Source organism: Rattus norvegicus, chromosome 1 (genome assembly GCF_021556685.1).
Source record: "Rattus norvegicus strain SHRSP/BbbUtx chromosome 1, alternate assembly SHRSP_T2T, whole genome shotgun sequence".
NCBI classification, from domain to species: domain Eukaryota; kingdom Metazoa; phylum Chordata; class Mammalia; order Rodentia; family Muridae; genus Rattus; species Rattus norvegicus.
This window is the reverse complement of record NC_141534.1, coordinates 201,628,909-201,645,444: the sequence shown is the minus strand read 5'-3', so window position 1 is coordinate 201,645,444 and position 16,536 is coordinate 201,628,909. Positions and strand designations below refer to the sequence as shown.

At 43.8% G+C, this 16,536-nt stretch overlaps 2 protein-coding genes across 9 annotated transcripts in view; one reads left to right on the top strand and one right to left on the bottom strand.

The window, feature by feature from the left end:
• The window catches only part of Adam12 (ADAM metallopeptidase domain 12), a 338,938-nt gene extending 332,171 nt beyond the window's left edge, over nucleotides 1–6,767 (top strand). For 6 of the 7 annotated variants that reach the window (XM_087588420.1, XM_087588431.1, XM_087588406.1 and 3 more), the window contains one exon: nucleotides 2,012–6,767. In XM_087588420.1, coding sequence (XP_087444546.1) covers nucleotides 2,012–2,066 — 55 coding nt within the window. In that variant the 3' untranslated portion in view covers nucleotides 2,067–6,767. 7 annotated transcript variants of the gene reach the window in all.
• A 1,479-nt stretch (nucleotides 6,768–8,246) lies between these two features.
• Fank1 (fibronectin type III and ankyrin repeat domains 1) overlaps nucleotides 8,247–16,536 on the bottom strand; it is a 118,440-nt gene continuing 110,150 nt past the window's right edge. Inside the window, exons 8-11 of one of the 2 annotated variants that reach the window (XM_087561098.1) lie at nucleotides 9,734–9,877; nucleotides 9,442–9,519; nucleotides 9,302–9,366; nucleotides 8,247–9,193 (exon numbers count right to left, since the gene is read on the bottom strand). In XM_087561098.1, the coding sequence (XP_087417224.1) occupies nucleotides 9,328–9,366; nucleotides 9,442–9,519; nucleotides 9,734–9,877 (261 nt within the window). In that variant the 3' untranslated portion in view covers nucleotides 8,247–9,193; nucleotides 9,302–9,327. 2 annotated transcript variants of the gene reach the window in all.

The following is a 16,536-nucleotide window of genomic DNA, read 5'->3' as shown; positions in this document are numbered from 1 at the left end:
AGGGTAGCTGGACTAACCACACTGGTGTGCAGGTATCAGGAGTTGAGTCGTGCTTCCTACCTGCCCCTGACATGAGAATGATGGGCGATAAGTGTAGAAATAACCAGGAAGTGGTTACTGCAAACTAGAACTGTGCACATCACCCAGGGCTTTCAGCAATGGCTCACTTACCAGAGAGATCATAGCAGGAGGTAGGTGCCCCAGGAAAGCTGAGCTGCTGCCAAGGGCCCAGCCTGCTCTCCAACAGGCACTAAAGAAAACACTGTATCTGTATGAAGGTTGGACCTCCACCATCTTCACCAAGTCTTTCTCCGCCTAGTCCATGGGCTGAGGCGTGAGTCCAGGTTGGGAGATTATGGAGAAATGAGGGCTAAGCAGCTGCTCAGTAACTGGAGCCCTAGGGGCTTCTCCACGGCTGAGTGACCCGTGCAGGCTATCTCTGGCTGGGATCAGCTCCGCCCTCCCCCACAGGTGAAGAGGCAGATGGCAGCCCAAGCTCTACTCATACGGGGAGAGGTTACCCACAGCTGCGACTGAAGCTGGCCCGTGCCTTTGCAACTTAGCCGGTGTTAAATATTATAGCATGCCAGGTTGCATTTAAATCAGGGCGATATAAAGACTCAAAACACTGCTCTGAGAGACTTGCCGCTGAGGCTGCTCACATCAGGTATCTCTGAGGTGGAATCCATGGCACGCTGGGTACTCTCCCATCTTCCATGTTTGCCGGTGTAGCTGGGAGCATTGACAACATGGAAATCAGTAAAGGCTGCAGCTCCACCTCTTATTACCCTTGTGGGCTTTTTGTTATTTTGATTTTCTCGGTTCTTAGGTTAGAAAATGCTGGACAAGAGCTGCATACCCCGAGCCTTGGTCTCCCTAGTAGCCCAGGCTGACCCGAACCTCCTGGTCCTTCACCCTTCTTTGTATTGGGATTATAAGTGTGAGCCACCATGCCCGTCAGCAGATTGTTTAACCCACAGCCTACTCGTCTGACTTGCATGCCCTTTAGCAGGCCATGAGCTCTTTGAGCACCAGAGAACCAAAGGTACTGACTGGTGGCCAGGCGGCATGCTCAGTAATTCCTATCTCTGCAGGGGAAGGCACACATCAGTGATTCATTACGGCTCTTGGGAAGAATGTTGGCCTAGGAAAAGAAATGACTACCTCATAAATCTCAGAGATAATGCTGGTCAAAGGGTTAGGAGAGCAGTCTAGTTCACCACTGTAGAAATGCAGGAAAAAGCCGCATAGCATTTCGGTTACTTTTGATAATCTACTACATTTAAACACCTCATGGAAGTGATGGGGCGGTCAGGGGAGCATTCCTCTTCATAATGCCCCCAAGTGGCACCCCATCTTAACCTCCACTGATGGCAGCCTGGCTCCCCATCTCCTGAGCTGCGCACTGTGATCCTGTAGCCACTAGGCATGTCGGAGCTGGTTAAAAATAAAATGGAAATATACAAAAGTGTGAATAAACACGTGCCAGGTTTCGAACACTCGATGCCCTCAGCACTTTATGTAGATTGCATACCAAGATGCTGACAAGAACTAAATGAACCTTGGTGATAAAACTGAACTCACCTATGTCACACAGAATTTAAGACTGGAGAGATGGTTGGCTCAGTGCTGAGGAGCATTTGCTGTTCTTCCAGAGGGATCAGACTTCAGTGTCCGGCACTCATGTTGGGTGACTCACACTATCTGTAACTCTGGCTCCAGAGGGATCAGAAATGGCCACTTCTGGCCTCCACTGGGGCAGTAGAATGTCGTAGGTCACTGGGAGTTCTGCAGTAATGTCCTTCCTATGGTTAGCATCTCCACCCTCCCACACCCACCCCTGTAAGCTAACCTGGCCTCCAGTCTCAGTTGGGGGATCTGTGGGCTCTAACCTAGGAGATGCACCAGTGTGCAAGGGCAGCCTTCTCCTAAGGTCAGAATGTGGAACCAAACAGCTTCCGAAGTCTAACTGGAATTCTGTTTTCCCCTCTCTGGCTTGCTCTTGACTCAGACCTGCCCCTAAGCATCAAGTACCTAGACTCTCCCACAATGCCTACATCAAGTGAGAAGCCAGCCCAGACCGGTCCTCAGCAGTGAAGACAGAAGTTTGCACTATCTTCGACTCCATCGGAGTTGTTTTGTACCAACTTTCAGAATTTCTAAAGTGTTTAAAACACCATTATTTCCAGAACTTGGAGCTCCTGCCATCCGTCGGTGCTGTGCCGTGGTGCTTTGTGTACTTGCTCAGGTCCTTGTAAGTTATTAATTTATGCAGAGTGTCTATTACCGCGCAGGGCGCCGTAGCAGGCATTTGTGCCATCACGGGGCTTTTCTACAGAAGGAAGGCAACTCGTGCTTTTGTTTTTCTGGAGGACTTGAAATATCCTGCTTGATGGGACCCAAGATGAGATGTTTACTTTCTGTTTGAGAACTTATTGGAAAACAGCTCCCCCACGTCCCAAGGCTGTGTTATGGTACCAGACACACAGCTCAGGACACCCCAGGTGGAACCTGGAATGGCTTTTATTTTATTTTTTATTCTTTGGAATCCCTGTCTTGGGTTGTAGCCAGGGGCTTCAGGAAGGTCTCAGCGTGCCTTCAGGCCTGTACCCTGAAGTTCTAGACAACAGGTAGGCTCTGGTTTCTAACCAGCAGCTTTGAAGAGAACCTGGGGTACTGAAAAGAAGGTTTGAGGCCACACCAGGATAGAGACTGGAACCCTAATCTGGACAAACATTTGACCTTGACCTGAGCAGCCACGAGCACCTCTGGAGAGCAAGGACGGCTGTGGTGCTGCCGGGGCTTTGCTTTGGGAGCTGCCGGGAGCGTCTCTCTGGCTGCCCTGTGCACAGTGCTCGCTGGCGTGGGCACGTTGTTTACATTGGGAACAGTGGTATTTCTACAAGGAAGCCACTGCCTGGGCACTGCAGACCTCTGTCTCCTGCCCATTTAGAGTTAAGCAAATTACCACATTGTCTTCTTGACTGTAATACAATGACCCTGTGTTCTGACAGATAGAGGAGGCTTTCTAAGGGACCATAACCATTTTCAGATGTGAACTGGTAACCAGATCTAGTCGATCAACTCTGGAGATAGAAATCTCCTTTTTTACTGCAAGGCTCAACTTATTAAAAATTAGGCAGAATCCATATGTTTGCAAAAGCTATAACCACATGGAATGCTATTCTCATGGTACAGTCTAAGTCTGGTATCCGTATTAGTAGCCACTGGACAAAGAACCCAAAGTTACCCATGTGTTCTCTTCAGGGCATCCTAATTTCTTCAGCATAGGCACTCAGTCTTTCTCTCACTCTGAACAAACCTGTTAACCCATTCTAAGATGGCGAGGCAATCCACTCCCTAATACTGACTTTGCTCCTGAAAGGCAAACTTGGTCAAGCAACTCTTTACCTTTATTCTGTCAATGTCTGACTGGGAAGCTACCTTTAGAAGCAGATCTTCAAGATGCCTCAACCCATTGGCATGAAAGATATAATTTTTAAAAGTTATGTAAGGCAAAATGCCAGAGGCCTTCCCTGCCTCCAGATGGGTGGATGCCTAGCTCTCACATTAAAAGGTAACTGACAGCAGTTCTGTACCTCATCTGACTGCTCTAAGACCAAGGCTTCTTTGGAAGGGTCACATTAGTGGCTGGTCTGTGCCTTGAAGCAGAAGGAAAATGCAGACATAGAATCTGGTTCACTTTCTAGAATCTGAGTCTGTATTCAGTGTTGGGAAGCATGGTCTTCATGACAGAGTAAATAAATCCACATCACTGATGCATAAAAGAACAGCTCTTAGAACATGCTTCTTTTCCTGGCACAGAAACAATGTTGCTGCCACTGAAATGCATACAGAATTTTTTAACTGATATGGCATTGGGTAGTTGTATTAAGGCCAAACATACACAACTGTAAAGCCTTACAGAGTTGTGTGAGCATTGTCTTTGGAGACACGCAAAGCCTTAGCTGGAGTATGTGAGCCCCTCCTCAGGGTGGGAGTGAAGGGGAAGCTAAGAACATATATTTCTTCTGTCATACAGATGACAGAAGAACTTTGGTTTTAGCGGACCAGAGAGAGTTTAGTTTAAAGGAAGTTGGAGCCATGATCTTCTGCCATTTCCCGAGTGGCCACTAAGGATGCTGATGGTACCTTGCCAGCTGTGCATTGCCTACTTGTTTGCTTTTACAGAGCCATGCATACATTTCTGAATAAGGACAGATTTAATCCTGATATTCCCTTACCGGACAGACAGTGTTACTAAAGGAATACCTCTAAGGTATAGTAGTTATCAATTAAAGCATATTTAGCAGTAACTTCAATTTTAACAAAATTGGGAACCAGTAACTAGTGTTGGGCTCTTTTGATACAGGGCAGGTTCTCTCTCCCTTTCTCCATCCTTCAAATGACAGAAACCAAAGTGAATACAGTCCAATTGCAGTCTATCTTATGCTTATACACACTAGAGGTATGATTAGCAGTGGTTGAGTCTTGGGAGACCAGCCCTGAAAAAATCCAGTAGGTCAAGAGCCTAGACATGGGGTGTGGCTGGATGTTCTCCTTTCCTTCCTACATTGAGGAATAGTTATAGGTTATGTGACCCCACTTCACAGGCAAGTGGGAGGCAAACCTTGCAGGCATTCCACTTAAAAGCTGGTCTCCTACCATAGTCCCAAGTCTGTTTTCCCAGCAGCACATGGAAAGCAACAGTACAGTTTTCCATTTCAAAATATGCATGCCGAGTTTGCACTCTGTGTGAGTGTTTCCAGGTTACACATGTGGGATGACATCACAGAAACCACACAAGCAACAAATTAAATTCTACGGGAAGAAATACTCCTGACTGGTCTCTGAGGAGACATTTTTATGCCTTCTTAACTTTATTAGGAATTCTCAGGCTGAAGCTATGGGTCATTGTTCTCCAACAAATCAATACAAGCCATCAATGCACTAAGAACTGCCAAACCCTGATCTGTGTGAATGTTCTTAGGAGCCTGTGATCCCCATGGTGCTACAAAGAGGCTGGAGCTGGGCCAATGAGAAGGCCTAAGAATCCTCCTGCCTTCAGCAGATGTTTACTGAGCACTCTGAGCCAGCAACACCACACCAGTAACTGGGAGGACAGCAGCTGGGCAGTAGGGTGCCCAGCCACTTGAATCTCTTTTCCTCTGAGGCATGTTTTAATCCTCTTATATCAGACCCCAGCCAGGGGACACTTTGTCTACAGATCCTCCCCCACAGTTTTCAGATGGCCTAAGCCATACACAAATGACTCAGACTAAGAAACATCAGTACTCCCAGAAGCCCCAAGAGCTGATTTTTGAGCAGTATGACAAGTGGAAGAGGATATTACAGAGGCCATTTTTTTCTCCTCCTCCCGCTCATACTAGAAGCTAGCCCTCCACTCCTAGCTCCTCCACACAAGTTGGCAGTGGTTCCATTACACCAATGGCACAGGAAAACACAGGTACCGGTTTGCCTTCCTCCCTTGCCAATCACAAGTGCCTTACTCTGACCAGACCCTATGCCGAAACCTCTCTCGTCCAAGAGAACCAAATCTCTACATTTGTTACTACTTCAAGTCAATGTGGTAACTGCTACTCTTCAAGATTCACCTAAACAGTACAGTCCAACCTTCTCCAGGGCCACAGCACAGAGCAACCTCTAGCACACACCAGCCTTGAATCTGTTCCACAGCATATCAACCACAGTAACCTCCCTCCCTCCCACTGCCTCGCTCTAATTACAAGGTGAAGTTGGCCATAAAAAAAAATCAAGTTAGCACTGATTACAAAATGCTTTTGATGCAACCTGAATTTCCCAGTGCTTTTAAACTCTGACGATGCTCTGGGATCTGTGAGCCCCATGCTCAGAGCCACTGGGCAGTTGGAGAACCCTTGCAGGAGACATCTGCACACACATGAATGTACCGTTTCCATGCCTTTTGTGGAGAACATACACACATACATGCATACTTTCATTCACACACATACACACATATACACACTTACATTAGTAATAGTTTATTATCAAACCACGGCAAGCTCTTCTCATATAAGACACACTGGGATAAGAGAGTGTTGAGTGTGGAGTTGTTAGGACCCTCAGTAGTGGACAGAGATTGCCAGGAGGCCTAACACTCAGGAGTCATCTTCAACTGGGAAATGACTTGCCCCCTGCAAGTTGAAAGCCCCACCACTTGCCTACCTTTCTACACCTTCAAAGAGCATGTTCTGTGATACCTGTAATTCTCCAAGAAAGTAACATTTTAGCCCTTAATTTAGCACATTTAAATAAAGACAGAGTCGATGTCAGGTAACTTCTTCACAAACAAATCAGATGCTGGTTTGCGTTCGCTGGCCTGTGTGTTGGTACTTCCTAAAGCAGTGATCAGAAAGCACACAAATCTCCTGAGAGACTAGAAACAGAATGAGCAGCCCTCCCATCAGGGCAACGTGGTAGTGGTTGGGATAGCCAGTCATCTGAATGTTTGTGGTAACAAACAACACAACCTGAACTGGCCACAGGCTGCTTAGCTCCGTTCTCATTAATGTTAACATCTCAGTTAACCGGCACAGCCATTCTGCAGGGCTTTGTCCATTGATAGCGCTTTGGTTAGCTCATGTTTTCACATTTGTATGTTACATGCTGTTATTTTTGTATGCATTTCTCATATGGAGGGATCTACAGGTAAACACAGCCTCCTAGTTCAGTAGAAAATGACATTGTTAAGAGTATTATATCCAATAAAGAGTAAACAGAAAAACTTTGAGTGTGTTATCCAGAATGTTATTGATACATAACTAAGGGGAAAGTCTTGTGCAGCAAAATATACCTATGTACTCATTCACTTATAAGAGTAAGGGCATCTTGGAGCATTGCACAGGCAACTGAAAAGAAGTGTTGAAATGGCCAAGGTATGTGTGCTGCCAATCCTGGGAATGGAGCGGGAAGAAAGTGCCTGTTAATACACAGCACTGCGGAGACAGAGGGGGAATAATGTGACTTCATAAACTACCAAAACAATTTTAAAATTCATATTATTATAGAAAAGTTCAAAAAGTAATCAATCTCATAAAAGTATCAGATTGGCAGCAATGAAAATCTAAATGTAATACTGACATATTTTTAAAATAGCATCCAACTTCATAAAAAAACTGCAGAAAAAATATATATACTCAAATTATAGCAAAAAAAAAAAAGAGAGAAATCTTTGTCCTTACTACTCAATCCAAAACAAAGCAAGTAGGTTTTGTGATGTCACTGTGTGACTGACAAATCAAATCTACACACAGCAAACAGGCACTCCGAATGCACAGAATCTGAAATCTACCCTAGCGCCTCTCAAAATCAAAGAATAATAATTTAAAAAAATGTGTGCCCTAGAAATACAGGAATTCTTCAGCCACCTAGAGAATAGCAAATGTAACTCTGGAAATGATGTATGTGATGAACTGTTTCTCAAACTTCCAGCATTAGAAGCATTTGCCTGTTGTCCTTAAAATCCACCCCTCTGATATCCATCCAGTTCAGAGGGTCTCAAGGGGAATCCCACAAAGGTAGTTAGCAGGTGACCCCACTGCATCTATGAACTCAAATGTTCAGTAAAAGAAACCCTTGTACTAGAACACAAATTACTAAATGAAAGAGTGACAGTGAGTGATCTCAATGTCTTTAAAAGAAAAACCAAAAACCTTGCATAAAAAATAAATTTGTAAAAATAAAGCATGAAATTTAATGAGTTTGATATACAGAACCATGAGTTACTGGGGGCGGGGCATGAGTAAACAGGCTATAAATCATCTTCTAATCATCAGACAAAAGGAACAAGAAATACATGTAGGCTTTGAGCATGCAGACCCAACAGTGGACAATGTCACCAAGCTCTCTGCTGAGGAGGATGTGAGGTGACCCAGAGAGGATGGTAAGCTGGATGTCGCTGCTGGTCATGAACAAAGCATGAGAGGATAACCCTTATCAGAAGGTAAAATGCCCATGCAGCATCCACATACAGAATTAGACACAGCCACAGATCAAGTCCCCAGGTGGGAGCTCTCTGAAGCCTGCAGAGCAGAGCTGAAAACTGGCCACATCTGAGTCAGTATGTGGCTGTTTTCTCTACTGCTTTCCCACTGTGAAACCTTGGTTACCTTTTCATGGGCCTTCCCTGGTTTGTTTGTTTGTGTGTTTGTTTGTTTGTTTGTTTGTTTTTGTTTCTTTTTTTTTAAAAAAAGAGTCCACTCCCATGAGGGTTTTTCTAGCTGCTTTATTAGAAGGCTAAATGAACCAGTTTGTCCCTAGAGACACAAAATGTACATGGTCCTGCTGGTGTTTAATCTTGGTCCAGCTAAAACGTCCCACATTTCTATCTTTGGGCTCTTAACTAACAGACTTTGTGGTGGTTAACCCTTCTTTGTCTACAACCTATCCAATTTGCTGCCAAAATCGTATCTGCTCTCAAAACTACATGTAATACACCAATCAGTGGTGAAGCTGTCCAGGGGCTGGGTCCTTTCACCACAGAGGTGAGCATGTGCAAACACATGAACTCATAGGCCTGCCCTCCCAGCACTGTCCTTCAACTGAACACTGCGAACAGAACAGCACCAGTCCACAGATATGTATTCTGAGCTTTGATGTGAGGCCAAGAGACTAAGAGAAAACTCCTGGGTGTTAGGAGGAGCCCCGCTGCAGGAGGCAACCAGCCGGGCCTGCAGTGGGGCGGGAGAGATAATAAGAAACACATGAGGAGAAGGTGGCCAGTAGGCCTGAAGCATCTCGAGGACAGCTGGAGTGGGAGGAGACAGGAGTGGAGACCTGTGTGCACTCATTTGTGTAGCACCAGTGCGTAAATATTTGGTTTGGTGTCTAACTGCACAGGCACAGGGCAAGAAAACACTGCTGTTCTTTGGAGACCCAGTGACGAGACCACATGTGAGCGTGCTTAGGTAAAAAGATGTATTTCAATGTGGGAAGAGTTGCCCATTACATAAAAGTCACTGTGAATCTTCAACTAAATAAATAAACATCTCATCCTCAGAGATGCTACACGTCATGAGTTCAGCCCGGTGGTCGCAGTTTGCTCTTCGCTCAGGTCGGTCCGTCAGACGCTCCATCAGGTCTGCCCTGTTCAGTGGACAGAGGACTTCCTTGGCATCTTTTTTTTCCTTTCTTCTAGTAAGGAAAGCACATTCTAGAAAAAACACAACCAACAGGTAGCTGTTCTTCAAGGTTTTGGCAGGTTCTGTGAATCTGAAAGAACTACAAAATCAGTTTTGATAGCCAGGAGGGAAGTCCTCACCTGTCTGTCAAAAACTCTGGCCATTTCTAGGACACCTTTGCCAAACTGGAAAGAAACACAACTTCCTTAATTTGATCACAGATTAGAGTGCACAATTCTCATACATTTCTCTCTTCTCTAAGGATCCCAGTAATCATTACCTCGTTTTTCACTGTTGCATCTGCCCCTTTGTCAAGAAGTAGCTGAACTAACTGTTCGTGATTATTTAAGACAGCGACCTGGAAACAGAAGAATTGGTGTGAGAAGGACTCTCCTCCAGCTGTGCTCCCCTCCAGCATGGGCCTCAAACACATAGAGACTGTAATCACCTTCCCCACTTATTAATGGCTAGGGGATACTATACAAGCAAACCCAGGGCTCAGATACAAGCTGCTCAACTCCCAAGCCACAAGTAGTGGTACCAAAACCCGAGACCCGGGGAGAACGGTGTACCATGAGAGGAGTCTTTCCATCTTTGTCCCTCACGTTCACGTCAGCCCCAGCCTCGATGAGGAGTGAGGCCACCTTCTGGCTTCCTGTCACAGCAGAGACTCTCATGAGTGGCGTCCATCCTGAACCAGTGTCCACAACATCTACCTATGTCGCCAAAGAGACACCTGCCTCAGTCCCACCATTTTCCTGTGGCTTCACTGGGAAGACATAGAGGGGTGTGCACTTCTCCAGACGTCCTCATTTCCTAGACCTTGGTGAGATGGCTGAATCCATGTCTGTGTTCTGGGAGGGGATTGGCTGAGTCTCTCAGGAGGTTCCCTGAGAGACCCCACTCCTCACTGCCATACTGTCTGTTAAATGGAATAAGTGGGGATAGGAAGGGACCAACACCTCCTCCTCACACTGGCCCATGATCTCCTTAGCTGTATTTTTTAAACTTTTTAAAGATTTACTTGCTGACACCCGCGGATCCCGGCCCACAGCAGCTCTCTGCTCCCAGACACCGTGGGAAAGAGACCTCACCGCCTGGTCAGGTGGGCACTCCTGAGGCTGCATAAGCTCCCGGAAGGGGCGGCACAGGTCTTCCTGGTTGCTGCTGCCGCAAAGAGCCCGTGGGCAGCACCCCACGAGCGAACTTGAGCCTCGGGACCACAGGTAAGACCAACTTTTCTGCTGCAAGAAAGCTGCCTGGTGAACTCAAGACACAGGCCCACAGGAACAGCTGAAGACCTGTAGAGAGGAAAAACTACACGCCCGAAAGCAGAACACTCTGTCCCCATAACTGACTGAAAGAGAGGAAAACAGGTCTACAGCACTCCTGACACACAGGCTTATAGGACAGTCTAGCCACTGTCAGAAATAGCAGAACAAAGTAACACTAGAGATAATCTGATGGCGAGAGGCAAGCGCAGGAACACAAGCACCAGAAACCAAGACTACATGGCATCATCGGAGCCCAATTCTCCCACCAAAACAAACATGGAATATCCAAACACACCAGAAAAGCAAGATCTAGTTTCAAAATCATATTTGATCATGATGCTGGAGGACTTCAAGAAAGACGTGAAGAACTCCCTTAGGGGAACACAGGAAAACATTAATAAACAAGTAGAAGCCCATAGAGAGGAGACACAAAAATCCCTGAAAGAATTACAGGAAAACACAATCAAACAGTTGAAGGAATTAAAAATGGAAATAGAAGCAATCAAGAAAGAACACATGGAAACAACCCTGGATATAGAAAACCAAAAGAAGAGACAAGGAGCTGTAGATACAAGCTTCACCAACAGAATACAAGAGATGGAAGAGAGAATCTCAGGAGCAGAAGAGTCCATAGAAATCATTGACTGAACTGTCAAAGATAATGTAAAGCGGAAAAAGCTACTGGTCCAAAACATACAGGAAATCCAGGACTCAATGAGAAGATCAAACCTAAGGATAATAGGTATAGAAGAGAGTGAAGACTCCCAGCTCAAAGGACCAGTAAATATCTTCAACAAAATCATAGAAGAAAACTTCTCTAACCTAAAAAAAGAGATACCCATAGACATACAAGAAGCCTACAGAACTCCAAATAGATTGGACCAGAAAAGAAACACCTCCCGTCACATAATTGTCAAAACACCAAACGCACAAAATAAAGAAAGAATATTAAAAGCAGTAAGGGAAAAAGGTCAAGTAACATATAAAGGCAGACCTATCAGAATCACACCAGACTTCTCGCCAGAAACTATGAAGGCCAGAAGATCCTGGACTGATGCCATACAGACCCTAAGAGAACACAAATGCCAGCCCAGGTTACTGTATCCTGCAAAACTCTCAATTAACATAGATGGAGAAACCAAGATATTCCATGACAAAACCAAATTTACACAATATCTTTCTACAAATCCAGCACTACAAAGGATAATAAATGGTAAAGCCCAACATAAGGAGGCAAGCTATACCCTAGAAGAAGCAAGAAACTAATCGTCTTGGCAACAAAACAAAGAGAGTGAAAGCACACAAACATAACCTCACATCCAAATATGAATATAACGGGAAGCAATAATCACTATTCCTTAATATCTCTCAACATCAATGGCCTCAACTCCCCAATAAAAAGAAATAGATTAACAAACTGGATACGCAATGAGGACCCTGCATTCTGCTGCCTACAGGAAACACACCTCAGAGACAAAGACAGACACTACCTCAGAGTGAAAGGCTGGAAAACAACTTTCCAAGCAAATGGTCAGAAGAAGCAAGCTGGAGTAGCCATTCTAATATCAAATAAAATCAATTTTCAACTAAAAGTCATCAAAAAAGATAAGGAAAGACACTTCATATTCATCAAAGGAAAAATCCACCAAGATGAACTCTCAATCCTAAATATCTATGCCCCAAATACAAGGGCACCTACATACGTAAAAGAAACCTTACTAAAGCTCAAAACACACATTGCACCTCACACAATAATAGTGGGAGATTTCAACACCCCACTCTCATCAATGGACAGATCATGGAAACAGAAATTAAACAGTGATGTCGACAGACTAAGAGAAGTCATGAGCCAAATGGACTTAACGGATATTTATAGAACATTCTATCCTAAAGCAAAAGGATATACGTTCTTCTCAGCTCCTCATGGTACTTTCTCCAAAATTGACCATATAATTGGTCAAAAAACGGGCCTCAACAGGTACAAAAAGATAGAAATAATCCCATGCGTGCTATCGGACCACCACGGCCTAAAACTGGTCTTCAATAACAATAAGGGAAGAATGCCCACATATACGTGGAAATTGAACAATGCTCTACTCAATGATAACCTGGTCAAGGAAGAAATAAAGAAAGAAATGAAAAACTTTTTAAAATTTAATGAAAATGAAGGTACAACATACCCAAACTTATGGGACACAATGAAAGCTGTGCTAAGAGGAAAACTCATAGCGCTGAGTGCCTGCAGAAAGAAACAGGAAAGAGCATATGTCAGCAGCTTGACAGCACACCTAAAAGCTCTAGAACAAAAAGAAGCAAATACACCCAGGAGGAGTAGAAGGCAGGAAATAATCAAACTCAGAGCTGAAATCAACCAAGTAGAAACAAAAAGGACCATAGAAAGAATCAACAGAACCAAAAGTTGGTTCTTTGAGAAAATCAACAAGATAGATAAACCCTTAGCCAGACTAACGAGAGGACACAGAGAGTGTGTCCAAATTAACAAAATCAGAAATGAAAAGGGAGACATAACTACAGATTCAGAGGAAATTCAAAAAATCATCAGATCTTACTATAAAAACCTATATTCAACAAAACTTGAAAATCTTCAGGAAATGGACAATTTCCTAGACAGATACCAGGTACCAAAGTTAAATCAGGAACAGATAAACCAGTTAAACAACCCCATAACTCCTAAGGAAATAGAAGCAGTCATTAAAGGTCTCCCAACCAAAAGAGCCCAGGTCCAGACGGGTTTAGTGCAGAATTCTATCAAACCTTCATAGAAGACCTCATACCAATATTATCCAAACTATTCCACAAAATTGAAACAGATGGATCACTACCGAATACCTTCTATGAAGCCACAATTACTCTTATACCTAAACCACACAAAGACACAACAAAGAAAGAGAACTTCAGACCAATTTCCCTTATGAATATCGACGCAAAAATACTCAACAAAACTCTGGCAAACCGAATTCAAAGAGCACATCAAAACAATCATCCACCATGATCAAGTAGGCTTCATCCCAGGCATGCAGGGATGGTTTAATATACGGAAAACCATCAACGTGATCCATTATATAAACAAACTGAAAGAACAGAACCACATGATCATTTCATTAGATGCTGAGAAAGCATTTGACAAAATTCAACACCCCTTCATGATAAAAGTCCTGGAAAGAATAGGAATTCAAGGCCCATACCTAAACATAGTAAAAGCCATATACAGCAAACCAGTTGCTAACATTAAACTAAATGGAGAGAAACTTGAAGCAATCCCACTAAAATCAGGGACTAGACAAGGCTGCCCACTCTCTCCCTACTTATTCAATATAGTTCTTGAAGTTCTAGCCAGAGCAATCAGACAACAAAAGGAGATCAAGGGGATACAGATCGGAAAAGAAGAGGTCAAATATCACTATTTGCAGATGATATGATAGTATATTTAAGTGATCCCAAAAGTTCCACCAGAGAACTACTAAAGCTGATAAACAACTTCAGCAAAGTGGCTGGGTATAAAATTAACTCAAATAAATCAGTTGCCTTCCTCTATACAAAAGAGAAACAAGCCGAGAAAGAAATTAGGGAAACGACACCCTTCATAATAGACCCAAATAATATAAAGTACCTCGGTGTGACTTTAACCAAGCAAGTAAAAGATCTGTACAATAAGAACTTCAAGACACTGAGGAAAGAAATTGAAGAAGACCTCAGAAGATGGAAAGATCTCCCATGCTCATGGATTGGCAGGATTAATAGAGTAAAAATGGCCATTTTACCAAAAGCAATCTACAGATTCAATGCAATCCCCATCAAAATACCAATCCAATTCTTCAAAGAGCTAGACAGAACAATTTGCAAATTCATCTGGAATAACAAAAAACCCAGGATAGCTAAAGCTATCCTCAACAATAAAAGGACTTCAGGGGGAATCACTATCCCTGAACTCAAGCAGTATTACAGAGCAATAGTGATAAAAACTGCATGGTATTGGTACAGAGACAGACAGATAGACCAATGGAATAGAATTGAAGACCCAGAAATGAACCCACACACCTATGGTCACTTGATTTTTGACAAAGGAGCCAAAACCATCCAATGGAAAAAAGATAGCATTTTCAGCAAATGGTGCTGGTTCAACTGGAGGGCAACATGTAGAAGAATGCAGATCGATCCATCCTTATCACCCTGTACAAAGCTTAAGTCCAAGTGGATCAAGGACCTCCACATCAAACCTGATACACTCAAACTAATAGAAGAAAAACTAGGGAAGCATCTGGAACACATGGGCACTGGAAAAAATTTCCTGAACAAAACACCAATGGCTTATGCTCTAAGATCAAGAATCGACAAATGGGATCTCATAAAACTGCAAAGCTTCTGTAAGGCAAAGGACACTGTGGTTAGGACAAAACGGCAACCAACAGATTGGGAAAAGATCTTTACCAATCCTACAACAGATAGAGGCCTTATAGCCAAAATATACAAAGAACTCAAGAAGTTAGACCGCAGGGAAACAAATAACCCTATTAAAAAATGGGGTTCAGAGCTAAACAAAGAATTCACAGCTGAGGAATGCCGAATGGCTGAGAAACACCTAAAGAAATGTTCAACATCTTTAGTCATAAGGGAAATGCAAATCAAAACAACCCTGAGATTTCACCTCACACCAGTGAGAATGGCTAAGATCAAAAACTCAGGTGACAGCAGATGCTGGCGAGGATGTGGAGAAAGAGGAACACTCCTCCATTGTTGGTGGGATTGCAGACTGGTACAACCATTCTGGAAATCAGTCTGGAGGTTCCTCAGAAAATTGGACATTGAACTGCCTGAGGATCCAGCTATACCTCTCTTGGGCATATACCCAAAAGATGCCTCAACATATAAAAGAGACACGTGCTCCACTATGTTCATTGCAGCCTTATTTATAATAGCCAGAAACTGGAAACAACCCAGATGCCCTTCAACAGAGGAATGGATACAGAAAATGTGTTACATGTACACAATGGAATATTACTCAGCTATCAAAAACAACGACTTTATGAAATTCGTAGGCAAATGGTTGGAACTGGAAAATATCATCCTGAGTGAGCTAACCCAATCACAGAAAGACATACATGGTATGCACTCATTGATAAGTGGCTATTAGCCCAAATGCTTGAATTACCCTAGATCCCTAGAACAAACGAAACTCAAGACGGATGATCAAAATGTGAATGCTTCACTCCTTCTTTAAATGAGGAAAAAGAATCCCCTTGGCAGGGAAGGGAGAGGCAAAGATTAAAACAGAGACTGAAGGAACACCCATTCAGAGCCTGCCCCACATGTGGCCCATACATATACAGCCACCCAATTAGACAAGATGGATGAAGCAAAGGAGTGCAGACCGACAGGAGCCGGATGTAGATCGCTCCTGAGAGACACAGCCAGAATACAGCAAATACAGAGGCAAATGCCAGCAGCAAACCACTGAACTGAGAATAGGTCCCCCGTTGAAGGAATCAGAGAAAGAACTGGAAGAGCTTGAAGGGGCTCGAGACCCCAAAAGTACAACAATGTCAAGCAACCAGAGCTTCCAGGGACTAAGCCACTACCTAAAGACTATACATGGACTGACCCTGGACTCTGAACCCATAGGTAGCAATGAATATCCTAGTAAGAGCACCAGTGGAAGGGGAAGCCCTGGGTCCTGCTAAGACTGAACCCCCAGTGAACTAGACTATGGCGGGGAGGGTGGCAATGGGGGGAGGGTTGGGAGGGGAGCACCCATAAGGAAGGGGAGGGGGGAGGGGGATGTTTGCCCGGAAACCGGGAAAGGGAATAACACTCGAAATGTATATAAGAAATACTCAAGTTAATAAAAAAAAAAATTTAAAAAAAAAAAGATTTACTTGCTTTTGTATGTTTTGAGTATTTTGCCTGCATGCTGTGTCTGTGTGCCATGTTACCAGAACCTCTGGAACTGAGTACAGACTGTTGTAAGCCGCCATGTGGGTGCTAGGAATCAAACCCCTGTACTCTGGGAGCCATCTCCCAAGTCTCTGATTGTAATTTTAAGTGTTTACTCTTTTCTTTTTCTTTCTTAGTTTGAGATGGGG